The sequence below is a fragment of the Seriola lalandi genome, unplaced genomic scaffold (assembly GCF_002814215.2).
Source record: "Seriola lalandi dorsalis isolate HSWRI2012SDOR001 ecotype SW California unplaced genomic scaffold, Sedor1 jcf7180002054694, whole genome shotgun sequence".
Taxonomy (NCBI): domain Eukaryota; kingdom Metazoa; phylum Chordata; class Actinopteri; order Carangiformes; family Carangidae; genus Seriola; species Seriola lalandi.
This window is the reverse complement of record NW_019525247.1, coordinates 2,213,962-2,240,907: the sequence shown is the minus strand read 5'-3', so window position 1 is coordinate 2,240,907 and position 26,946 is coordinate 2,213,962. Positions and strand designations below refer to the sequence as shown.

General features: G+C 43.3%; 1 protein-coding gene across 2 annotated transcripts in view; it reads left to right on the top strand.

Annotated features, from left to right (window-relative positions):
- The window catches only part of adam19a (ADAM metallopeptidase domain 19a), a 243,823-nt gene extending 218,466 nt beyond the window's left edge, over window positions 1–25,357 (top strand). Inside the window, exons 17-23 of one of the 2 annotated variants that reach the window (XR_002761702.2) lie at window positions 1,998–2,075; window positions 10,859–10,967; window positions 11,605–11,746; window positions 15,736–15,835; window positions 17,429–17,680; window positions 19,428–19,617; window positions 21,150–21,237. Coding sequence is in view for 1 of the 2 variants with exons in the window: in XM_023423897.2 (XP_023279665.1) it covers window positions 1,998–2,075; window positions 10,859–10,967; window positions 11,605–11,746; window positions 15,736–15,835; window positions 17,429–17,680; window positions 21,150–21,358; window positions 24,537–24,588 (942 nt within the window). In the remaining variant the exon portion in view is untranslated. Of the gene's footprint in view, window positions 1–1,997; window positions 2,076–10,858; window positions 10,968–11,604; window positions 11,747–15,735; window positions 15,836–17,428; window positions 17,681–19,427; window positions 19,618–21,149; window positions 21,359–24,536 lie in introns of those variants that run through there. The other variant, XM_023423897.2, reaches the window with a different exon arrangement.
- Window positions 25,358–26,946: the final 1,589 nt, after the last annotated feature.

The following is a 26,946-nucleotide window of genomic DNA, read 5'->3' as shown; positions in this document are numbered from 1 at the left end:
GCCTTTCTCCACGTTCTCCGGACACCAATACCTCTGTCTCTCATCTAGTGTTCCCAACTCTACTCAGCACTACTTGATCCCGCTCCTAACCAAAAGAAGGGCTTGGATTGGCTGCTAGTTTGCTTAGATCCAATGACAATACAGAAATGACATGACTGACATAAAATGGGTGATAGGTTAGGTTGCACGGCTGATTACACTTGTTTACTCTCATATCAAACAAACTTTCCTTTTATTTTGACTAACAGACCTTTTTATGTGCATTTTACCTTTTAAACTGTAAATAGCTTAACTTTTTTAACTGTACATATGATATTTATACATTTTATCCAATACATAGACTTTTTTAACCAGTTTTAGTATTATGAACATGTGGCCCTTTTATACAACTATTTATGTACTATAAATGATTTTAGACAGGGCTACATCTGCATCTCCCTTCACTTTACCAGTAAATTCTATTTCTCCATCCATCTCTATTGCTTTCCCTCTGCAGCTCATTCCAGCCTCTTGAATTCCATCTCAGCTATTGTGTGGGCCACGCTGAAAGGACTGAATAGTGCTGCATGAGTAATATATTATAAATAGGCAGCAGAGAATATTGTCTGCCATCCAGCCTGATGAATTTTGAGTCATCATATTGAACTGGCCTTTTCTCAGCAATTCACATGTGGCACAAAGCTGTTGCTTCTAATCACACAGTCACACATTCACCTACACTAAATTAATTTGCCCTGCTAACAATAGGAAAGCAGCAACAAGAGGAAGGCAGGATATACAGCACCAATGCAAATACTAATATCAGCACTAATACAGCTCAGTGATGGAGTGTTATATAAAAATGCTTAAAGTCTTGTTATGAGGTTAAATTGGGTGTTTTTGGCTGGACTGCAAGAGCAGGACCAGCCCTATAATCCAGAATGTTACTGACTGACTGATTCAGATCTGGACAGTGTATGGATGATAACCAGGGGCTTAGGCCTACACTTCTTGTTATGGGTAATCTAACAAGCCACTCTGGTTTCCTGGCTGTTCGGGAATTGCAGGGAAGAGGAGGAGCACTTCCAATACACTGAGCCTTGCCTCCAGTAGATATAGCTCTAATCACAGCTCTGTTTTTGTCTTTAATTTATGTGTTTGAGGATTTTGTCAGACATCACAGTTCTAAAATCAGGATAATTATAATGATAACTTTATTTATAGAGCACCCTTAAAAACATACACAATTACAAAGTGCTTTGACAACAAAGCAAAAGCTGTAACAGGCCAGAAGTTCAGGAGACAACATAACAACAATATAACAGAAAGGCGGACAGTGAGGCCAGAGAAAAACTAAATAAACAATATAAATTAAAACTGGAGAGAGTAGATGCAGTAAAAGAAAAAGGAGGATCTGGGAACGCGAGCTGGCTCATATGGGGTTAACATTTCAGTTGTGTAGCTCAGGGGCTTTAGAAGTGATCAGTAAAATCCTAATCAATTCTAACACAGACAGAGAGCTAATGAGCAGAAGCTTCTTCCCACAGCTGAAATGCAAAAGAAGGAGCTTTAGCCTCTTTTTACCTGATCAGAGTCTCTGGTCCCAGATCAGTGTCAGTAACTCAGCCTCTTCACCACTGACTTCACTCCCACCCACTCCCAAACTGCCATGACTCACAAAGCTCCTGAGAAAGTGACACATTTCTCCAACATTAATGTAAACAGTTATGAAAATGAGTATTAAATCAGACCAAATGTGTTTTGGTAAAAGCAGCTCAATAAAACAGTGTTACAAGCTGTAAAAGCCGCTCTGTAAATGCAGTGATTTAGAACAGGATACTGATGCTGCTTGGCCCGTCTCCTCAGGCAGACAGGTTGTTCCAAAGCCCAAGGGCACTGGCAAAAGTCCGAGCAAAGTCTGTCAATGTGTGTGTGTGTGTGTGTGTGTGTTTGTGTGTGTGTGTGTGTGCACGTTATCTTTAACACAGTATGTGATCATTCTGCTTGTGTTCCCACAGGTGTGCAGAGACCGCCGATGCCAAAATGCCTCTTTCAATGAGCTGGAGACTTGCATCGCACGCTGTCACGACAACGGGGTACACACACACACACACGCACACACACGCATCCATAGTCATGCAACAGACTCAACTCACTTAGCCGCTGGGCACGGCTCCCTAATCTTATTGTCACACTGTGTCCTTGGGCAAAGGCAGTGCTTTGCAGTGCTGTCACCAGGTCTGTCGTAAAAGGCAGGGAAATAGATGGCTGGAATACAACAGCAACTGAAGTGATGAACTATTTATTGGAGCAGTACAATCAAGCCTGAGGCAGATAAGGAAGAATCATACATAGTTTATGAATCAGTAACCAAGCTCTGGAGTGAAGTGTTTGGGGCTTAAACACTTGTTCCTTGAAGAGGAGATCGGGATGAAGATGGTGGTTATTTATCAGCCACCTCTGACTTTGACCTCTGAAACTGAGACAGTGTGTATAGATCAGGTGTTGATCCTATAATGATCTTTTGTAGGAAATTCATCAAAAACAACCTGAAACCTAAATATAATAATGTCAATGATTTACCACCAGAATATGAGATGTTATCAGATCTTAAAACAGTTAGAAGCAAAAACTTGCAGGATGAGCAGGTGAAGAACATGAAAGGATGATTGTATGAGTGGATGCTTAAAATATTAAGTGCACATACCACTGACACCAAATGAAATTCAGATATTGATACGGTCACTGGTGGGAAATTATATGTCTAAACTATCGAGTATGAAGGGGCCACAACCAACCAGTAGGATATGATCCCTCACTGGCTTCCCAACCACACAGTTAACTGCTCTTGAAGCTCAGGAATGAGTCTGGGACTTACAGGGAACAGAAAAGCAGATCTTTGAGTTAGTGGATGGGAATTTAGAGCTCCATATTTTCCTCTTCTCCTGTGTTTTATTTGAAGTGTTGATCCATAAGAAGATATATTTGTGGTTTTAAGAACCAAAAACCATTTCAGTGTAGTTTTACATTTCCTTTCTCAGGCTTCTCTCTGGACCTCTAGTAACAACAGGTTGTTGAGCCAATCAGAAGAGAGGCTCATAGCATCCTCGCTTCTGATTGGCTTTTTGGTTTTTGGTTCTTAAAACCACAAATTTATCTTCTTATTGTATGAGTGGATACACTGACTTTTTTCTGAGTGATCCAATAAAAATATAGCATCCATCATTTCAGGTAAACACTCAGAGAAACCAAATCCTGCAGGGTTGGATGGTGGGTCCAGATGGGTGGGGCTTGATGACTGTTTTGTTATGACATCACAAAGTTCCAGAGGTCCTGACAGCCGGTTTTAAGGCTCAGTTTCTGAATACAGGCTGTGTGCATTTCTCTGTGGACTAAGCACTTTGATACTTTCACAGTATTAATACAGAACCTAGACCTGCTTTATAATCAAACAACACATGGACATCTACCTTTATACTATATGGACCTTTAAAACTGTGGGACCTTTTTTAAATCCTAACAGCTCAGACAGTTTATATTTATTTAACAATCCTCAATCTGAACCTGTTACAGAAACCTAAATTTTTGTGCACAAGCCTGAAAACAATGTATCCAAAAGCTTGGGTGTATTTTGTTCATTGTGGTGACAGAAAATAAAAAGCTGTCATGAGTTGTGTGTTGGTTGAAGAGATATTAAGTTATATATTGAATCTGATACTGCAGACATAAAATATAGAGTTACACCTGAAACAACAGTTTAGACCACATTGAAAAGGCAGACCAGAGAATTGATTTATATCCTGATTTGCACCAGAATACAGCATTGTAATGCAGTATGGCAGCTGCCATCACCGTTCCACCACTATGGCTTTTTAATAGGTGAGGAGTTTCAGACCGTAGTTGCTGACAGCTGATATTTTGTCGGCAGTGTAATATTTGTAAAGCCACAGGAAAAGGAAACCTGCATTCTTTCTCTTTTGGAATTGAACAGTTGACAGTTTTCTCCTCAGAGCGGCCGGGTTAGTCTTTCATATTGCGAGTCATGTTGAGTCTTGTTGTATCACAGCTTTACTGCAAACTGCAAACCTTAAGTTATCAGTTTATTAGTTTGGCAGCTGGGTAAAATGAAATTGAACTGTCATAAGAGGAAAATATAACTTTAAGTCCAGCAGACATAAGAAAAGTTGTCTCTTTTTGCAGTCAGAAATAAGTGGGGAGGCTGGTGTACTGTATGTATTTGGTTGACAGCTGAGTTAACAACCCAGCACAAGACAGTATGTTGTTAGCAGTGGTGTTTAAGAGTACAGATGAAACCATTTAGCATCTAAACTAACTGTAGGTAAGTTTTGAAGCTATAGCTGATTGTCTAATTAGCCATGTAGCTTACAAACTGATGTTAGCAGTGCAGACACAGTGCAAGACAAGACATGTGTCCATGTCTGTAGCAGGAGAAAGAGACATTAGCCAGGGCTTTTCAAAGTTTGTGTCTCCTTTTGTGTGAGGCAGCTGTCATGGTGTTACTCAGCATCACAGAGAAAGTCTGATTGAAACACAGCGTGCAGAAACAGGAGCTGTCATCAAACCAAAGATTATAAAATATACATTTCTTCCTTTTGTGTGCTGATTTTTGGCTCAATTGAGAGCACAGAGCGGATCATATAAAAAGCAAATATATACCAGCAGCAGCCGCAGCAGTACAACTGGCTGGGGGTGTGGACGACACAAATGAATAAACTCCTGTCACATAATATACATGCCAGTTAAGCATAATGTACATGTCTACTTCGCTCGTTCGTCGTCTCCCGCTTATCCGGATCCGGGTCGTGGGGGCAGCAGCCTCAGCAAAGAGTTCCAGACAGCCCTCTCCCCAGCTACTTCCACCAGCTCCTCCGGGAGAATCCCGAGGCATTCCAAGGCCAGCCGAGAGATATAATCCCTCCAGCGTGTCCTTGGTCGGCCCCGAGGCCTCCTCCCGGTGGGACATGCCCAAAACACCTCCCCGGGGAGGCGTCCAGGAGGAATCCTCACCAGATGCCCGAACCACCTCAACTGGCTCCTCTCGACATGGAGGAGCAGCGGCTCTACTCCGAGTCCCTCCCGGATGACCGAGCTCCTCACCCTATCTCTAAGGCTGAGCCCGGCCACCCTGCGGAGGAAACTCATTTCGACCGCTTGTATTCGTGATCTCGTTCTTTCGGTCATTACCCAAAGCTCATGACCGTAGGTGAGGATTGGAACGTAGATCAACCGGAAAATCGAGAGCTTCGCCTTCCGGTTTAGCTCCCTCTTCCCCACAACGGACCGATTCAGCGCCCGCATCACTGCTGACGCCGCCCCAATCCGCCTGTCGATCTCCCGCTCCATCCTACCCTCACTCGTGAACAAGATCCCGAGATACTTAAACTCCTCCACCTGAGGCAAAGCCTCCCCCCCGACCCGGAGCGGGCAATCTACCCGTTTCCGGCTGAGAACCATGGCCTCAGACTTGGAGGTGCTGATCTTCATCCCAGCCGCTTCACACTCGGCCGCGAACCGCCCAAGCGAGAGCTGAAGGTCGGCGCTCGATGAAGCTAAGAGGACCACATCATCCGCAAAAAGCAGAGACGAGATCCTCCCGCCACCGAACCCAAACCCGTCCACCACCCTGCTGCGCTTAGAAATTCTGTCCATAAAAGTTATGAACAGAACCGGTGACAAAGGGCAGCCCTGGCGGAGTCCAACCCTCACCGGGAACAGGTCCGACTTACTGCCGGCTACGCGAACCAGACTCACACTCCTTTGGTACAGGGACTTAATGGCCACTAACAAGGGGCCATCCACCCCATACTCCCGTAGTGCCCCCCACAGGGAGCCCTTGGGAACACGGTCATAAGCTTTCTCCAAATCCACAAAACACATGTGGACTGGATTGACAAACTCCCATGCTCCCTCCAGCACCCTAGCGAGGGTAAAGAGCTGGTCCACAGTTCCATGTCCAGGATGAAAACCACATTGCTCCTCCTCGATCTGAGGTTCAACTATCGACCGGACCCTCTTTTCCAGTAGCCTGGCATAGACCTTACCAGGGAGGCTGAGGAGTGTAATTCCCCGGTAGTTGGAACACACCCTCTGGTCACCCTTCTTAAAGATGGGGACCACCACCCCGGTTTGCCACTCCAGAGGCACTGCCCCCGATGTCCACGCAATGTTGCAGAGGCGTGTCAACTAAGACAGTCCTACAACATCCAGAGCCTTGAGATACCCAGGGCGGATCTCATCAACCCCTGGGGCTCTGCCACCGCGCAGTTGTTTCAGTACCTCGGCGACTTCTGCCCCAGAGATTAGATCATCCATCCCCAGGTCTCTTGGCTCTGTTTCCTCCACGGAATACGTGTTGGTGGGATTGAGGAGCTCCTCAAAGTATTCCTTCCACCGTCCGACTATATCCTCAGTTGATGTCAGCAGCTCCCCGCCCCCCACTGTAAACAGTGTGACAGAGTTGCCGCCTTCCTCCCCTGAGGCGCCGGACGGTTTGCCAGAACCTTTTTGGAGCCGATCGATAGTCTTCCTCCATTGTCTCACCGAACTCCTCCCACGTCCGAGTTTTTGCCTCAGCAACTGCCGCGGCTGCACTCCGCTTGGCCCGCCGGTACCAGACAGCTGATTCCGGAGACCCACAGGCCAACCACGCCCTGTAGGCCTCCTTCTTCAGCCTGACGGCTTCCCCACCCATGGTGTCCACCAGCGGGTACGGGGGTTACCGCCACAACTGACCCCAGCTACCTTGCGGCCGCAGCTTGCAACAGCCGCCTCAACAATAGCAGAGCGGAACAAGGCCCATTCGGACTCAATGTCCCCCATCGCCCTCGGGGCGCGATCGAAACTCTGTCGGAGGTGTGCGTTGAAAATCATCCTGAGGGGTTCTTCCGCCAGGCTTTCCCAGCAGACCCTCACAACCCATTTGGGCCTGCCAGGTCTGCGCGGCGTCTTCCCCCGCCATCTGATCCAACTCATCACCAGGTGGTGGTCGGTCAGCAAAGAGGAGAGACCAGCCCCTCTCAAGGACCTGGGTTCTGGAGCCGACGCTATGTGTCGAGGTGAGGCCGACTATATCTAGCCGGTATCGCTCAACCTCTTCCACAAGCTCCCGCTCCTTCCCTGCCAGAGAGGTGACGTTCCATGTTCCAAAAACCAGTTTCGGTAACCGAGGATCGGACCGCCAAGGCCCCCGCCTTGGTCTGCTGCCCAATCCACACTGCACCAGATCCCGCTGACTCTTCCTGCAGGTGGTGAGCCCACTGGGAGACGAACCCATGTAGCCGGTTCGGGCTGGGCCCGGCCGGGTCCCATGGGTCAAGGCCCGGCCACCAGACGCTCGCCCACGGGCCCCAACCCCAGGCCTGGCTCCAGGGCAGGGCCCGGTGTCCCTCCGGGCCGGGTACTCGGTTCTTGATATTTCTCATCATTAGGATCTTCTGAACCATTCTTCGTCTGGCCCTTCACCTGGGACCAATCTGCCTTGGGAGACCCTACCAGGGGCAAAATGCCCCCGACAACATAGCTCCTAGGGTCATTAGGGCTCTCAAACTCCTCCACCACGGTAAGGTGACGGTTCAAGGAGGAGTAAATGTCTACTGTTTTACTTCAATAAATTCAACAATGTAATCTGTTTTCATCACTTTGTTAATACAACACATCCTGTCCAGAACAACAGTGTACTGCAGTAACTTTAACAGGGCGATCAGGAGCGTATCAATGTGAGGCTTCTTACCAAAACATGATCAATTATACAACATCAAACAGAGGGAATGAATTAAAAACAAAGACCTTTGTCTGTTCTAACATAAGCTGCTAATGTTAGCATGAATGCTGACTAGCTTAATACCTACAGTAGTAGCGTAGCACTACTTCCAAAGTCAAATGTTAGCATGTGAATGAAGTTTGCTGTTCGACTTTTTAGTGCGACAAGGACGTAAGCCCAACACCAGTTTCATACGTACAGAACGATACAAGTCTAACCCCTCACTGGCGTGGCGTAGTTTGCGTTATAACTGCCCTGCAGCTTCTTTTGACCATGACCATTTGAAGCAAACCTCGCCTCAACTGAAATTTCACACCTTAGAAGACTGAAGCTCGGGGCGCTCCCGTGGCTTAAATTGTAGAGCACGTACCACTTGGGCTCAGTCCTTACCACAGCAGCCATGGGTTTGAGTCCGACCCATGGCCCTTTGCTGCATGTCATCCCCTCTCTCTTTGCCCAACTTTCCTGTGTCTCTCTCACTGTCCCTATTTGAATGAAGGCAAAAACTGCCCCAAAAAAAAAAAGAATGAGTCTGTTTACCCCATCTACTGCAGAAGGAACAGGCGTACTGCTCGTCAGGCTTTGCTATTTGATTAGGATTTGAAATATAAGCGAGAAGAAAAACACCAGACACATCCTTGCCTCCTTTAATCCCCCTCTACTTCTCTCCTCGCTTTGTTGTTTTATGCTGTTTGTCCCTTTTGTGTTCCCTCCTCTCAGTGTAACAGTAGATGGATAATGGAAATGGCTTTGAGTCAGGATTATTCTAAATAGACAGTTTTCCCTTCCTCCCAGCTCCTCCTGTGTTAGGATGCTTTTTTTTTTTTATTTAGCTTCATCATTTGATTCATTCATCCAGTGATCCTCAGGCTTTTGGAGAACATGGATGTTCATACAAATAAAGGAATAATAAGCAGAAGAAGTATCACTTACTTCTCAGTCTTTCAGCTTTTAAAAAACTTATATAGAAGAGAAAAAAGCTTAAAACACATTACAGGCCCTGGAGACTTAGCAGGGTGAAGAATATGTTATATATCAATGATGGTGTGTTTAAATCCAGGTCATGGCATTTTCATTTCACACAGCTTTTCCCTTCTTATCTTTATATGATGTAGAAATATCTTTTAAACATGCTTTTCACAAACAAACAACACTAGGCCTTCTGAATCTTCCATAAATGAGCGATAAGAATTGGCAAACATCTGAGCGCCCTTCATGTCGACCGAGTGCTAATGGGGTAAATAGGCATGTTAATCACCAATAGGATAATTACATTTCAATATAATTGGAGCATGGCAGTATTTTCTCCTCCATTTAGAGGTGGTGAACTACACAAGATGTCTGCAGATATTAAGTTTTAAATGCTAATCTCTAGCTGAAAGTTATTTTTTCATAACTTTAAGACAAGACAATTATAAACTTTTGGAGGTATTTAACTGACAAATGTAGTGGAGAAAAGAGGGTTTTTCCAGTTCAGGTCACATTCTGACTCTCAAACTGAGTCTCAAAAATTAACCTTATGTCCCACTAAAAAAAAAAAAAAAAAAAAAAAAAAAGGAAAAGCCCTCACAATTGTGAAGGTTTTCCTTTTTTCTTAAAAATCATGTTCTGTACATCACGACTGGATCTAAATATAACAGCATGCCATGGATAAGCAGCCAGTCAGTGAATCAGGGTGGTAATGAATTCAGAGCCCATTGTTGTAAAGGTTCAGAATAAAACATGGCAGCATAGTTGCCAGTTGCAATCCTAGAGTCTTTGGGGGTCCCAGGCAAAGAAGTCCATCGAAGTCTAGAAACCCCAACCCCTCCTCCCCCACCCCTACATGCAGACTATTGGCTGATGCTGCAATCTGCAGATGTCAATTCAATGCCTCACATGCTAATAATCGGTAGATGCTACAATTTACAGATGTCCCCTCAGCGTCTCACCCTGAAACCCTCACAGATGGTCCAGAATGCAGCAGCATGTCTGGTCTTCAATCAGCCTAAAAGGTCACATGTCACTCTGCTGCTCATCGACCTCCCATGTCTACCCATGACCTCCTGAATCAGATTCAGTCATTAATGCTGCCTTCAGAGTGACTTCAGCCTTGTCCTCCAAGGAATGTGGACTGTCATCACCATCCATTCACACAAGACAGTCTCTCTCTGATTGTTCTGGTCTGTGTTTCTATCAGAGAAGGGGTGTCCCTCTCTATCTTCAAGAATCTGTTGAAGACTCTTCTCTTCAGAGAGCACTTCCTCTCCTAACACCTCTAACACCCTAACATTTCTAACTAGCTCTTACTATGAACTTCACCTGCACTTCTTTACTTTATCTCACTCACTTATTAAATAGATGTACTTAGTCCTTACACCAAGGTGCAGCTTTTGGTGATGTCCCTCACTGGTAAGTCTCTTGTCTGATGAATAGATGTAAATGTAAATGTCTGATGCTGTTGGGTCATTTTAGTTGAACTTTCCTTTAATGATGCTGTGTGTTGTTGTTCATGTCAATATATCCGTTATGCAGACCAGTACCTGATTAACCTGTTAGGGGGTCCCAGGGCAGGACTCAGTATTTAATAATACAGTCAATTGTAAAAACACAGACACTGCATTTGGTTTCTTTTAATTTGTTTTTTCAATTTGATTACAAACAAATGCACTATGGTATAACATGTGAACACATAATATTAACTGAATTAAGAAAGGTGCAAGACTAAGTATAACACAGATATATAGGAGTCATCTTACTTTCACTAATAGCATTTCAGTTTATGTTCTTCTTTAGTGGTGCATAAGACTTTAAAGACCTGGGGCCTCTGATGGTTCAGGGCCTGGAGGCAGTTTACTCAGAAATTATGGTTACAATCAAAGGTCCATTATACACAGATAATGGACACGCATTTCAAATATAATATATCCGTGCTTGTAGTCTGTGTTTATAAGGTGAACATGTAAAGACAGGGGAGGCACAGGCAGTGTCAGTGTGTAGCAAACAACACATCAGTGCTTCTGATTTCACTGTTCCACCTGCAGGTACATCCACACAAGACCATACTGAGACCCAACAGAAAACCACATATACAAATGTCTTGTTCGTGTGTGTGCGCAGGTGTGTAACAGTAACGGGAACTGCCACTGTAATCGAGGCTGGGCTCCACCCTTCTGTGAAAAGCCAGGACTTGGCGGCAGTGTGGACAGTGGACCTATCCAGTATGACAGTGAGTGTACACACACACACACACACACACACACACACACATTTATAACAGAAAATTTAACTTACACACTGGACGTGTGGAGGTTGGTAAGCCTCTGAGTGATTGAGTCCGCAAAATGTATGAAAGTGAAAAATAAAATAAGTGGATATTGTACTGTTATCTTCATCTGTTGAGTTAATATACCTGGTATTAGTCTGCCGAACATCTGTAGAAGGTCTGTAAAATATATGTAGGTCTGTAGGACATCTGTAGAACATCTGTAGATGATCTATAGAAGGTCTGTGGAACATCTGTAGAAGGTCTGTAAAATATATGTAGGTCTGTAGGACATCTGTAGAAGGTCTGTAGAACATCTGTAGACGGTGTGTAGAATATCTGTAGAACATCTCTGTAGAACATCCATAGAAGGTCTGTTAACGGTCTGTAGAATATCTGTAGAAGTAACCATCAGTGAGACATTAACAGGCCAGACACATCTGCACTGACAGTGATTAGAAACCTGACACAACATAAGCATGTACACACATACATGAATAACATTGTTATCCATTTAAACATACCACATATCCAGCAAAATATGACTCAATGCAGGGATAACAGTGTACATGTAACCATGTGTGTGTATGTGTGTCAACAGGTCAGGTGGGGCTGGTGGTGGGGCTGCTGTTTGCCTTCCTGGTGGTCCTGCCTGCAGTGCTTCTGCTTTTCTACTGCTACAGGATAAAGACGTCCTATTACCACAAGTGGCTTTCACAAAGAGAGAAGAACAAGAGCAACAAGTACTGTCTGTCTGTCTCTCTCCCCCAAGCAATATTTGTTTTATTTTGTCCATGATACACTGTTGTCTCACCAGCACTTGTTAGTGAGCAGAAAACTGAAAGTCAGACAGAGAAGTAAATGACAAAACCTGAACCTGACTGAAGCCTGAAGCAATACAGAACAAAACAAATCGGACAGTAATACAATACACAAACAATTAGATGATTAATTGAGTTATCAGTCGAAAGGAGGTGAAGCTGCTCTTTGATAACCAGTTAATAGTTCAACTCATTTTCACTGATTCCCAGTTCTCATATGTGAAGATCTGCTTCTTTTTTGTCATAAACAATGTTTAATCAAGTTTTACAGATCAAAGATTTAGATCAGCCTTTCTCAAAGTGTGGTCTGCAAGTGAGTGGTCCGCGAGGAAATTTGTTAAAATCTCATGCTTTAAATTTAGTGTTTCTCAAGCTGTCAAACTGAGTGACCACAAAGCCTGTTAGAGAGTAGTAGGACTTCACTGTAACCGACTGGTTTGTGACAGTTTCCAATTTATGTTTTATGATTTACGTCAAAAATGCAGCATGACATTTGAAAGGAAATATGGATGAAGCTAACAGTTAGCCTGCCTGCTGGGATTGTGCAAAATTTTGCCAGTTATCAGCAGATTAACTATCAAACACTGACAATGGACAAGGTCATGGAGCAGAGGATTAAGACCAGGGCCTGTATTCACAAAGCATCTTAAGGCTAAAAATAGCTCCTAACTAGGATTTTAGGACTCCTCATTTTTTGTACTAATAGTAATTCACAAAGCCACTTAGCGCTTAATGTAGCACCTGAGTCTGGGAGAAGTTAGAAGCAGTGGAGAGGACTCTTAACTTACTAAGACGAAATCACTAAGAATCGTAAAAGGGCTGCTGTCATTCCACCTCACAGTGTTTTGGAAACCTTAAACAATGCTGCATTACTTAAAATGTACAACTCAATAACTCGGGAATAATGATCGTTGTTGAGTATATGAAGGTGCAATAACATCTCCCAGGAACTGAAACAACCCAATCAGTGCGGAAATTAAGTGTATGGCAACGCTGCGTTACTTGGCAACAGAGAAAAGCCGATATATTCACCAAACAATAAATGCTCTCGACATCATAGGACAATTCATACGATTTCTTTTACATGTTCAACAACTACATAGGAATAAAGCAGCTTCATGGTTGTTCTACTCAGTGTAATCAGTGCCATAGATGGAACACATGTAAAAATTATTGCACCATCACAAGACAGGGAGGTATTTGTAAACAGGAAAACAAAATCATACCATCCACACACAGGTTGTATTGGATGTTGCCTGTACAGTTTTAGACATTGTTGTACAGTGTTCAGGATCTACACGTGATTCATGGATCTTAATGGAGAGTGACCTGAGGCAGCTGTTTGAAAGGATCATATTTCGGCTGGATGTCACTTGGTGGGGGACAGTGGAAATCTTCTCACACCTCAACCCACAGCCGTGATCACAGCTACATTACAACAGGTACAGCTACAACAGACTGTGGCTAATAAGGCTGCCTGTTAGATTAGGTTAGGTAGTCTAGGAAGAGGCTAGTTTTTTTTTTGTTTGTTTTATTTTTTCCATTGAGAGAATTAAATGTACGTTTTCATTGTAAAATTAAATTTTCTCAGGTCGACACAAACCTTATCATACAGATGCGTTTTGGAGATTGTACTCTGTAAATAGCACCTAATCCGTTATTATTCATTTTTAAAAATTTTTTTTCATTATTACTGCGGGATGTTGCACATGCATTTTCACCAGCACAGCGAGCTCGTCCATGAGAATTGATGTCAGCCATAGTAACGGAGTCACACTCTCGCTTTTCCTTACCAGAAGTTGGTCTCAGCAGCTTTGTGAATAGGACTTCAGAGAAAACTTTTAATTTAAAACATTTAGCGTGACTTAGGAGTATTCTTAGTAGTAAGATAAAATGCTTAGTGAATACAGGCCATGATCAGTTAACAGAAAATCAGATGAAACCTCCGACATAACGGACACAAGAGGCAAGTGTTAAGTTTTACTAGTGATGTCGCCACCATGACTGAGACTTATGATGTGTTTGATGACATCTGACCACCATTCTTCTGAGTGTGATAATATTGATGCTAAGTAAATTGCACCACATGTTGCCATGCAGTGTGTGAGGCACAGGGGTCGTTCATAATTAAAACACTATTCTGAGCCTAGGTGGCACAATAGCCTAGTGGTTAGGACGCTCACCATAAGCGCCAATTTAGAAATGAATACCTGGTTCAGCCCTGGTTAGTCGGGCATTATACAGCATGCCATTCACCAATTCTCTATCGTCATGTTTCCTGTCTCTTTTCACTGTCCTATAAAAAAACCTGTCCCAGGTGACATTCTTCTGCGCATAGCTTGCTACAAAAGTAGCACTGTTGCTTTTGGAGATGTTTGATGAGTTACGTGGTCCGTGAGTTTTATTTTCATGGTTAAGTGGTCCTTGGTCTGAAAAGTTTGAGAAACACTGATTTAGAAAAGATAGGGTGACTCTTCCCCCCAACAGGACCAAGAAACCAAATTAAAAAAAAAATCAAAACTAAATATTTGATTTATTCATTTATGTGCACGAGTTTCAGCTCAGTGAGAGTCTCTGCTGTACACACACACACACACACACACACACACACACACACACACACACACACGTACACACACACACACCAACACACTGAGGAAAGCAGAGACTGGCTGACATCTCGTTAAGTTAAGTGCAATAAAAGCTTAATTCCAACAAGTGTTATAGATCCCTGTAAAACATAAGATGGACACATATCCAAACCTCTGAAAGTTGTTTAAACACACACAGTCTGGCGACAGTGGAGAGGACGGTAGCAGGTGATGACAGGAAGGCTCGTCCTGAGAACACTAGCAGCAAAAAAGACCCCCCCCAGCATTTATGCAGCTTAATGCTGGGGCTCACCTCCATCACAACCAAACACAATCCATGTCCTCATAAACCCCAGAGCTTCCTTTGAGTGCTGCCATATATCTCACCCTGAGAGACAGCCTCATCATAACACTGAACTCTGGAAATTCAGGTCTTCTTAGTGATTTACAGAATAGACATGTCTGGAGAGGATCCAGCGTTTTAAAGACCCTGACCCTCTAAACGCAGACAGATGGGCAAGATATCAATGATCCTGGGTCAGCAGGATTTTACAGGAACTGCTGCTACATGGCGATAACTGAATGAACCATAATAATGCGGGGGACTGAGCAGCTCCCATGATTAAAAAGACTTAATGGCTGCGACTGCTTGTTTTTGGTTTGTTCCATGGCCTGTCAGCAAATCAGAAGAGAGGCTCAGCGCCTCCTCTCTTCTGATTGGCTCCCTGACATGTTGTTACTAGAGCTCCAGAGAGAAGCCTGAGAGAGGAAAGAAAAAACTAGAGATGGTTTTTGGTTCTTAAAACCACAAATATATCTTCTTACAGATCAACACTTAAAACACAGTGTAGTATGAAAATATGAAATATAGAGCTTTAATGCTAAGCTAGGCTAATCATGTTGTGACGTCGGTTGCATACTCAACCCACAAACATGAGACTGAGGAAGCATCACCAGGAAAAGAATAAATGTCAGTTTCACTTACATCTTTTCTCAGTTACAAGGACATGATATGTATACCGCAGTGTTGAGGGACTAGTCCAATTCAATTTTATTTGTATGGGGCTCTTTAGAGTGAGGTCAAGACCTGACAGTATTACAGCAGCTCACACTGAAAAAACTGACTCGTTTGAAAGCCTTATCCTCTGGTTCCTCTTTCACCTCCTCATTCCTCTCACATCAGGCTGGATGAGAAACTTCATGTTGACTTCTCTTCCCTCTCTTTTTCCAACTTGGGCCAAAAAAATCAATGTCAGATAGAGAGAAGTGATGAAGCAGCTTTCAGGTGCTTTATTTTCTGTCTGTCCTCTCTCTGCTCAGGACGGAGGCATCGGTGGAGAAAGGGAAGAACGGCCATCTGAATCCTGCCTTTCACCTGAAGGTGGTCGGACCCATCAACAAAGCCAGCAGCCACAAGGGGGTGAGTGGGAAGTGTGTGTGGTACAGAAAGGAAGGAAGGAAGGAAGGGAAGAAATGAGCAGGGTGGTGACTGTTTCTCCTGCTTTGTTTTAGAGAATAATGGATCATCCATGAGGTTGACTTTCATATTAAATGACCTAATTTTACTGCAGCTTGTTATATTGTGTGACCACTTAGAGTTGGCCTCCTCCCACATCCATGACACTCCCTGTGCCTTCAGCAATCTTCACGTCGTTATCTTTACCTCCTTTATAGCTTTTATTTAACTGTCTGTGTTAGAGGCTCAGAGTTAGAGCACATTTAACGAGACAAGAAGAAGGAAGTGATGAATAATCATAGTAAATGATTATCATAGCATCTGTCATACACACAATGCAGCTCAGTGTTATTTATATTAAGAGTAACAGTTGGGATTGATGACTAATGATAGATGCTTAACTAGCTGTTTGTAAAAAAAGAAAAAAAAAGAAAAAAGCACTTATATTTAGTCAGTATTAAAGGTTCTGTAAACAATTGTCACTGCCACTAGATGTACTAGACCATCTGCATCTCAGACCAAAACAAACGCTTCGTTAGCCACACACCCCCCTCCCCTCCCTTCACGTTCTCAGTCAGTGTGTTGAAGCTCAATGAAATTTTCCACTAAGCCCACAACAAGAAGCTCAACTGAATAACGTTACTGTTTACATGAGAGCCAACAAAAACAATCTAACCACAACCATTAGCTGCTCCACAGCAATGCTGACAGCCAGCTAGTGATGGCAACATTTGCTGAACACATTTATAATATTGGTTACAGTAGGTTAGCTAACGTCTATGTCTACTGTAGCCGTCACTAATGAAAAAAGACATGTCACATTATGTAGCATCAAGTTACTGACACATTAAGGAGAAGAAAAACCAGTTCTGAATCAAGCTGGACCCATTAGCAGCTTGTAGGGTTCTCCTCTCAGTAAAACCAGTATTGGCTCCATGGTCAGACCGGGACAGAAATTCAGCCTTGAACTGATCCACTGGGGCCGCCCACACGAATGACACTGATGGAGCTGGTAAAGACTTAATGGATGTTTTGACTTTTTAGATGAAAATGTGGTTCTTCTTCAGTGGAGGAAATTCTAAAGGGTCACAGTATGCAGTGGTCAGTGCATACTGACCACTGCACTGTATCGTCTCACCTGTGGGTGGAGCCTGTGCGTTTATAAACGTGGGGAGGGCCAACGGTTTAACAGGAAGGACTCACATACATACAACACACACAGAGGGGGTGTGGCTTCGTTCTCTGCCCAGGACATCCGTACTCCCCCATATCTTTACATAGAAAATAGTATTAATGTTTAAAATCTCGTTGACAGAACCTTTAAGTGCCTTGATTTTTTTTTTTCTTTATCACATTAAATGTAGACCACTTCCATATGTTTGGGAAATGACAGACAATAATTGTGTTTTGTGTAATTTGTTGCAATAAATATTAGGATGTGAAGTCCTCATGAGTGACATGATTCATTATCAGATATTCAGAAATTGTACCAGGAAGAAATAAATATGTGGTTAGAAGTCACTTTGAGGTTTTTCTTCTTGTCTTCTTTGTTTCCAGCTTCCTCACACTAGCAAAGAGGTACTGCCTCTCAGACCAGGCCTGGCACCTAATGGCACCCAGCCAGTCAACATTGTGCGACCTCTGAGACCCGCTCAGTCTCCTCAGGGTGGTCCCCGGGACCTCAAGGCGGTTCGCCCGCCCCTGCCTGCTGGCAAACCCCCAGTGGCCCCACCCAAATCACCCGCGACCCCACAGAGACTCAGCCCACCCAAGAAACCTCTGCCCCTCAACCCGACTCGAGCCCCACTGGTGAGACCATTTTTGACCCTTTTTATGTAGTCAAACAACTGAATTTTTAAAGTGTAGCTTAAAATTCACATAATGTAAAAGTCATTAACCTGTAGAGCAACATCTGGGCAGGGGGGCCACAGATCCTTAGAAACCAGAACTTCACATTTAGAGATAGAAAGGTGTCTTCTGATATTAAAATGTAATTACATTTCTTAAAGATAATTAAACCTCAGTCTTCTTCCACAAGCTGTTAGGCAGCCAGACCTCTCTTAATTAAATCTCTATTTAACCACATTTTCTAATATGTAGGTCTTGAAACATCCTCTGGACAAGTCAGAGAATATTTAATATACAAGGTAACATGAAGTAGATCCTGTATGAATGGGAGAGATGGGACATGAAACATTCTCTGTGCTCTTCAGTGATTCAACTCAGGGTATTGTTATTTTCATAGTATAGTTAAAATGCTGTTTTTTCCTGATGGTTAAAATGCTGAGTTGAATGAAAGAACATTGATTAAAGACCAAAATGTAAAAATTTAAGTTTGTAGTTTGAGAACAAACCAATGAACCTGTATCCAGTCAGAGACACAGCACACAAGTACTGAGAGACTGTTGTTTAGGTTAGTGGTTGTTTCTGAACTCTGGACAGAACCAGGCTAGCTGTTCCCCCTGCTTCCAGTCTTTACGATCAGCTAAGCTGACGACATCCTGACTCCAGCTCTGTAAGGCACTTTACAGAGTCAGGTCAAGACCTGATAATGTTATAGAGTTATTGTGTAACATATGTGGATGTTCAGCTGTACCTGAAGGTGACAGGACAACAGGGTGTTTAATAATACTTATTTTTTCGTCATCAAATAGGGGTTTATGTTGGTGTTTACATGTTTCCATGTATCAGCAGCAAAAAACATTTCCCACTTCCACTTAAATACAAGGATGTAAGTGTAAGTTACAGGAAGTCAAACCAGTTCACTTAAAGACAATTGTGAATTGTAACCCTATGACAGGGATGGAGGTGAAACATTGTGATAACATACAACAAAATAAAATCACTGACCAGCGCAGATAATGTTAAAATTACCTTCACCTCCCCTAGAGACATAAATCCAATCCCAATTCCGCACATAAAGAGGACTAAACAGACCCAACCTTAAATGTATTCCACAGCTGCTGATTTTGTTGGACAGTTCCACAGAAATGAAAAGGTAGATGCCCATGTGTTGTTTGATTTAAAGCAGGGCTAGGTTCTATATTAATACTGTGAAAGGGTAAAAGCGTTCAGTCCACAGAGAAATACACACAGCCTGTATTCAAAAACTGTCACAGCCTGCTCTGCCTTCACCTGCTGCTTCAGTGTTTTTCCACTTACCCCGCCTCCGTCTCAACCCACCGGCCGGCCACATCTACCTCATCAGCGCCTTCAGCTCCACCTTGGGCTCTCAGCTGCATCTCATCACTCATCAAGCCAGTATATATGCATCCCCGGTTCATTCACTCGTTGCCACATTGTTCTCTGTACTCATGCAAGACTTTCCAGCGTTCATCTCCGGACTGACTTTCTGATATCGACTCTGCCCGTCTCTGACCATCCTGCCTCGTCTCTGCCCCTGTAAACGCCTCAGCCTTCTGTCCCTGACCACGAGTTCTGCCTGTGCACTTCCTGGTTCCCGTCTGCTTGTCCCTCTGGCTGTTTTGCGTTCTCCAGCTTCCACGTTGCAACGTGAGTTTCCCTACCGTCTTACCTGTGGGATCTTCACCACCAGAGACTCCTGCTTCGTCAACCCAGTGGTCTTCGATGGTTCGTCTTGTGAGTACTTCCCTGCTGGTTTCCTGATCCTTCGTCTGGCTCTGATTACCCGCCTGCCTGCTCCTTCCTGGTTTGTCTGCCCCGCTGACTGCTCACCTGGTTCCGATCCTCCTGCTCCTTTGACGTCTCCGGCCTGCTCCCTAACGGTACCGTTGCTTTCCTACAAACTCTTACCTGTGTGTGTGAGCTTCTCCAACCCGCTCCACTCACCTGCGCCACAGAACGGTACCGCCAGCCCTGGCCTCCGGGTCCACAAACTTTCCCCTGTGTGTGTGTGTGTGTGTGTGTGAGCTCAATCACCTCGCTCCACTCACCTGACCCATGGTTCTCCACCCCCGGCTCCTGGGCCCACCCCAAACCCCAAGAGACTACTTACCTGTGTATAAACCTGAACTATACTGCTGCTCACCTGCTCATCCTCATTCCTGCAAATAAGTCATCTGTTTTGTCCTACCAACACCCGTTTCAGTAGCTGAGCCTTAAAACCAGCCATCAGGACTTCTGGAACTTTGATTTGTGTGTCACCACTGCTCTGTCATGCCCCAAGCCCGTCCACCTGGAACCACCATCCAACCTTGCAGGATTTAGTTTCAGTTTGCAGGAGTGTTTACCTGAAATCTGCTATATTTTTATTGGATGACTCAAAACAAAGACCGACCTGTTGTTACTAAGATAAGATAAAATGTAATATTCATCCCCCGTAGCGGAAATTCAAATTGACACACATCATGTCTGTGTTCATATTACTGAATTACTGAATTATAACACATATTGTGTTAATTACATATCAATATGTGTAATGTGTTCATTGTTTATAAGCATCAATTAATTTGAATCACAGAAACAAGAAGGTTTTCTTCAATATCACACTGATGTAGCGATGTCTGTACATCCATGGACACACAAACTGCTAATAGCTGATTTGTACTTTTTTTTTTTTTTCTTTTTTTTAATACAAATATACCAAAATATAATGGCAACGTTACACTTCCTTTTTACGAGGGATGAGGTTGTAGACTTGACTGCAGCTAAATTCATAATTTGTGTAATTTCCAAACACACAGAGCTAGTGAGAAACCTGCTGGACTTTGAGTCCAAGAACTTCTTAGATAAATTAGAGATTTCTCCCAATCCTTGAAGGAATAATAAAACCACAATATGTTTTTATCTGATTGCTTTCTATTGATTAGTCCTGTGCTCTCATCAGTGCCCCTCTGAAGTGTAAAAATGCCTTTTAAATTAGATCAACTTCTCAATACAGTGCTTTTTCTTGTTTGTCAAATATCCAATATTTCATGCAAGTTTACTTTGTGATCTGATCTCAGAGCTGTGCTGTAATGGTAATTCTTTATCTACTACCTGTGTGAAGAGCGACAGAAGATCCTCTTAGTGGCTAGCTGAACAGATTCAGGAAATGTCCTGGATCTAGTCCAGACTGGACTGGAGTCCTACTCCCTACTCGGCCTATGTGCCAGGGATTTAGTGTAGTTCCATGTTGGCACTGATCCAAAAAAGAACAAAGATGATTTTTCCTTCAGGAAAACAGTGTTTTTTACTAGTTTTCCTTTCTAATGAGATTCTACATTTTAAATACTGAAGTGCAGGTTATTGACACCTAACCTGTTAGTTCTGTTCTCCGAATGTTAAATAATCTAAATGTCTGTTTGTTCTGTTTCAGTTGGTGTCTGAGCTGCAGCCCAGACTGTCCCCCTTCCCTCCTCAGAGGCCCCTCCCCCTCAGCCCGGCCAGAGGAGCCTCCCTCAGAGTGAGTCCAGCCTTACCTGCGGTTTCCAAACCGTCTCCACGTCTGCTGGTCATGATGCCCCCAGCCGTGGGACCCAAACCTGTGGGCAAAGTCTCAGCCATCCCCCCTCTCAGAGCTCTCAGGTGGGCAAACACACAACACTGACACAACACAGACAAGACACTGCCAACACTGACACAACGCCACGACACAAATAATCATTGAAAAAAACATTGAAATCACGTCATAATTCAAAATGCTTCACACACAATGTTTCTGGTACTGTGGATATTTTCACACTAAAGCATATCATGATTTCACAAGGCTGAATTTCTCAGGCTCCCTGAGGCCTGGTCCTGGACCGTACGGTGGGCCCACCTCAGTAACTGGACCAGCAGTTTGATAAGATGACTCAAATTCATCTAAATTAAAAACTCTAAAGGGATTTTCTTCCCAAAGCTAAGTCTACTAGAGACCTTGTTACAATGTCAGCATGTTGACGTTCTGACCCACAGTGGTCATTACTGCATTATTACATCGGTACTGTGAGTAGTGCCCGAGTCTTAACTATAGTCCTCAGTCTGGACTCTGAACTAAATCTGATTAAATCTGTCGTCACTTTAGACTCCAGATAAAAACAGTTTATTTTCAGCGCCCAGTTTTAACTCGAGACTTAAAGTGAGGGCCCCTTGTTGGATTGGTTCAAGGTGATGACTATGAACCATGATATTCCCAGTTCACATCTGATTAGGGACATTTGCTTGCAGGTCATTTTATATCTTTCTCCTTGTCTTCACTTCCTGTTATCCCTCTACTGTTAGCTGTCAAATAAAGACATAAAATACCCAAAAATATTTTATGTTATTTTGTCCTCAACCTAAACTTCTCTGTCTGAACTCTATGTATATCAAGTGCAAAGGTAATATCTGGTGTCAGAGTCACTCTGCAAACACCAGGCTCAGCTGAGCTTAGCAGAGACAGTCGAGTGATGATATCTGTATTATTGGAGGATCTGCAGACACTGAACTCAGAGGGTGTTCCTCCAGACATGTTTTAAACTCCTAATCAACATCCTTTATTATGATTAATGTTTAGTTTAACATGGTTTTCACGCATAAAAACTGGGTCTGAAGCTCACCTCCTCTTACTTCCTGATTGAGAAATCTGGATCAGGCCTTGTGCCCCGCTCACCACCTGCTTACTCCAGGTTAACAGGTGAAAGAGTATGAGAAGCATTGTTAGCGTCTTTTGAGAACGGTTAGTGTAGTTAGAATCTTTTCAGAATGGTTAACATAATTAGCATATTTTTCTTGCTGTGCCAGTGCAAAACTTTCCGTACTGACAAGTTAACATTTTCCAGTGAAAGGGTTAGAGAGTATCAAGATGGTTAGAGGAGGAAACATCAGAGAGATTCAGCTACATGTTAGACCCAGACTCAGATCAGGAGTCTGTTGAGACCAGAATCAGAGACTAGCAAATGTATCGGAACGGTTACCATAGTTAGCAACTTTTATTTGTTTATGCTGTTTGTTTGCTTGTAGCTGACACAGTGTTAGTGGTTGTGCTAATGCTAACTCTCTCTCTCTGTACTGACCAAGTTTCAGGTTTATTTAGCCCCGCTCCCTGTCCCCATAAGTTGACAAGATTGGTACCTGAGGTTTGGATGTATGAAACCCTGGCTGCCTGAATCTGTCATTGGCTCACTGCAGTTCAAGGTGGAAATACTCAGTCATGGTGTTGACAGATTATTATACTGATCTTGTATTATATAAAAACATTATATATTTAACAAGGTTCAACACTTGATTTTCATCAGAGGTTCTTTAATCAATTAAATCATGAGACATTATTATTGTACAGCTGGGAAGTCATGAACAATCTCATAAAATAATAAATAGTTCTTGGCCACATTGTCTCTGCTAGTTTCCCATCATCCTTTGGTGAACCCTGTTTCAAACCATGGCCCTGTTGTGTGATGGATTTTCTGCAGAGTGTAGCGTTTTGAATGTAGCGCTACACTCATGCCAAGCTAGCTCACAGGCTTCAGTCCTGTCGTCAGTCTTGATTTATTCTGTTCTTTTGTTTTGAATGGGTGTGTTTTTGATTCTTGACACACAATCACAAACACACACACACACACACTTGGCTGGAGTGAACCACAACACAACAGTGTGTTAGAACTGATCATCCAGTTCACAAGTAGCTGTTTGAATCCACTTGTGAAAGACAGAGGAATCCTGCCTCATAATACTCCTGTCTTTACATGTCATGCTTTTCAGACTATGAGCTGAGCACATGAAGTTTACAGACGATGCATTTACTCAACAATCAGATTTCATGTCTTCTGCTGCAGTCAGAGGATGACTCGGGCTGTGGTTGTTCTCCAGGTTCAATGATTCCTGTTCTTGTAATCTGCAGATGGATCCAAATGTCCAGTTCACTCTAGAAATGCCACATTACACCTCACACTGAGCATAGCTGCTGGTCTAACATCTGGCGGTTCAGAGACTGCAGAAGTCTGGTTCCAAACAGAGTGCATCAGAACCAGTCTCTCTGGTGCTGAGACTTTCATCAGTCAGATTCCATTCTGTTATTCATTTCATTTTTTTCATTTTGTATGTCCACCTTTATTTGTGATGACAGGTTGCATTTTCCCAGAAGCCTAAAGGTTAAATGTTCACAGTTTTGTTCCAGTCTAGCATCTGTGTCACATGTCCTTCCTCTCTTGGTGATCCTCCTCCTTTAGTGTCTTATCAATTTGTCAATTCCATTGCACCATCAGATTAAAGCATCAATTCACATGTTTTCTGATCTATCTTAACACATTCACATGCCCCTCTGTACTGTACATTGAAAAGCTTAGTAGTTGTTCCTACTGTTCATACCATCTGTGACCTCTCGCTGTGTAAAAATAACTAAAGTTAATATGAGTCTTCAGCAGTCTGAGTCCAGAGAAAAAGGCATCATCATCTGCAGCTGATGGATTTCTGGAGAAATTTTTTGATCCATCTCTTCCACTGGAAGCCTGTGAGGAGGTGATGTTTTCAGGATTAGTATGGACAGAAGGAACATGTGCAATGACCAATAACTGTCGATATACATATACACATACCTGCAGAGCTAATTATGTTCCATCCGCCCCTGCTCTACCACGTTCACCATCTTAGTTTAGCACCTAAGTGAAGCTTTGTCTTTGCTTGTTGATTTTCTGACATTAACACAAACAGACTTTTTCTTCTTCTTGAATAAAAACCAGCCATTGTCAGTTTTCTGTATCACTTTAACCTTAAGCTCTTCTTTTTTCCCCCCCTCTGCTTTCAGACCAGTCCCAGGTGCCAAACCAAACACAGCCTCACTTCCACCAAGAAAATGACCTTCTCCTCCACCTTCCCCTCTCTGAGGAGGCAGCGGCTGACGGCCTATTTGCACTAAAGAGACTTTGGCTGGTGAACCACAGAGCTGTCACACACACCAGAGGAGGACAAACACAAAGTTTAAAACCAGAGACACGAATGAACAAACAGGACTCAAACCAGTTTAGACTTCAAAATGAACCCCCCCAAATAACCCCCACCTCCCCTCTTCCTCTCCTTTCAATTTTGACCCCACGCCCTACACCCTGCTCTCTCCGGCGTGCTAACAGTAGCCACAACGACGCGGTTTTGCACGGACGCCTTGCAGACTGAGACAAGTGTTATCGCTGGGGGACGGTCACATTTGCCAAATCATTTTTTCTAAAGATTGTTTGTTTTGTTTTTTTAATCTGTTGATGCTGTGTATAAAAAAAATGCATTTTGTAATGACTGCTGTTCTGTTTACAGTTTATGTGCCAAAGAGGTCTTTTCATACCTGGGGTGTGTCCCCAAAGCTTGAAAATCTCCTCACGTTAAGTTTACCATAGGTCAACTCCTCCATCTTTGTAGGTTTTATAATTTATTCAGTAGTCTGAGGAATGTCTCATACAGCGTGGAGAGGTGGAGGCAGAGCCTGCAGCAGCTTCTCTCAACTCTGTTTACATGGTGGAGGACTGGATGGACGCTCGGGGCTCACAGGACACACCCCAGTCACTCATGTTGGTTTGAATGTCTTTTGCTGTGTGTTATTACTTTTAAATTGTTGCATAAAATATTTTTACAAAATGACCAACATGTTTCTCTCACTCTTTTTTTATGACATCTCAAGGCCAAAGACTTTTCATCGTTTTCTCTGATTGAGTTCAGATTTATGACACAAAGTCTGGATCATCCTTGAGTTCAAGTAAATGTTTGTGCCAATTTTGAAAAAGTTCTCTCATGGCGTTAGTGAGATATCACATCACGAGAATGAGATGTATGGACGGACAACCTGAAAACATAATACCTCTGGTCCTCACTGTCCCTGATGCGGAGGAATAAACATACTGTATATTCCAAAACAGTACATGCTGGGGTGCTCATCAGACAGCTACTTCTTGTATTAATGCAAACCACTTCATAATGTCCACTGAGATCATTTCAGCTGCTATGGCCCTCAAAACACAAGTCATCAAACAAAATAAATTTTAGACTATTGATTGTTAATAAAGGTCAACACAAGGTCATTCTGGTTTTTACTCTGAGGCACAGCACCCAGTTGAACCTCAGTGCCCTTCCTCACTTATGAAAAGTCTGAGGAGCTATAGCCTCAGTGTCTTGCTCAAGGGCACTTTAGTGGGTAAAACGTATGAACCCAGGACCTGTGGTTTAAGGGCTGTCTCTCCTTCTTCCATCCTACTGAATAAAATGAGGATGTAATCACTGTAGGACTGCTAATGTTCCTTTGCAAAACAAAGAGTCAGACTCATTTGTCTCAATGTTGTCATGATGATCTTACAGTTCCAGGCTGATGAGTGAGTATGAAGACTTTACATTGTGTACACTCTCCACTCTTACCTGCTTTTACTGGATTCCACTCTGTTGGAAATTAAATATCTGCAAGAGGCAGCTCTTTTCTCCCTGGAGGCTAATGCATTTGGAGAGTCCACGGTTCGAGTGCAGTGCTACGGACAGCAAGGAGGAATGGCCACACGGGGGGAGATATTATCGATATAGACGTTTTCCTAGCCCATTACCCTGGTGCACGGTACCCAAACAAACCTGTGGGGTGGATCCTGTGCCAGACAGGAGATGTGATCTACATGAAAAGAACTGAGTTTTTCCAGGACCACTGTCTATAAATAAAGCTCTGTGCAGCCCTGGGCATGAGGAGGTGAATAAATACACTAATATCTTTCCTCAGGCCACCAAAAATAAAGTGAGGGCTTTATGAAAACAGCAGTCAGTCAGATTTAGTCTATTTCCAAACACTTTAATACACCAGCAGGTGACATGTTCCTACGATTAAGTGTAAAGTGTCAAGTATGACCAGAGGTGCACCATCAGGAGAGGCAAATAAGGCAACTGTTTGGGGCCCCCAATGGGGAAAATGGGCCCCTCATGTTTGCCCCTCATGTTGGCATATTTTGCAGTGACAAATATATACCCTCTTAAACCTGTCATAAAGACACTAAACAGTGTTCTGCTACCACCCCAAGCCCCAAAGTGGGGCCCCTGATGATGTGTGCTGTAGCTAGAGTGTAGCCATGTGTATGTGAGGCGTTTAGAGTACATCTGTAAGTTGTACCGTCTCGGTCTTCGGTTGTGTCCGAAATCACTCCCTCATTCACTACTCACTGTCTAGAGGAAATACCTCTTCTCATGCACGATTAAAACTA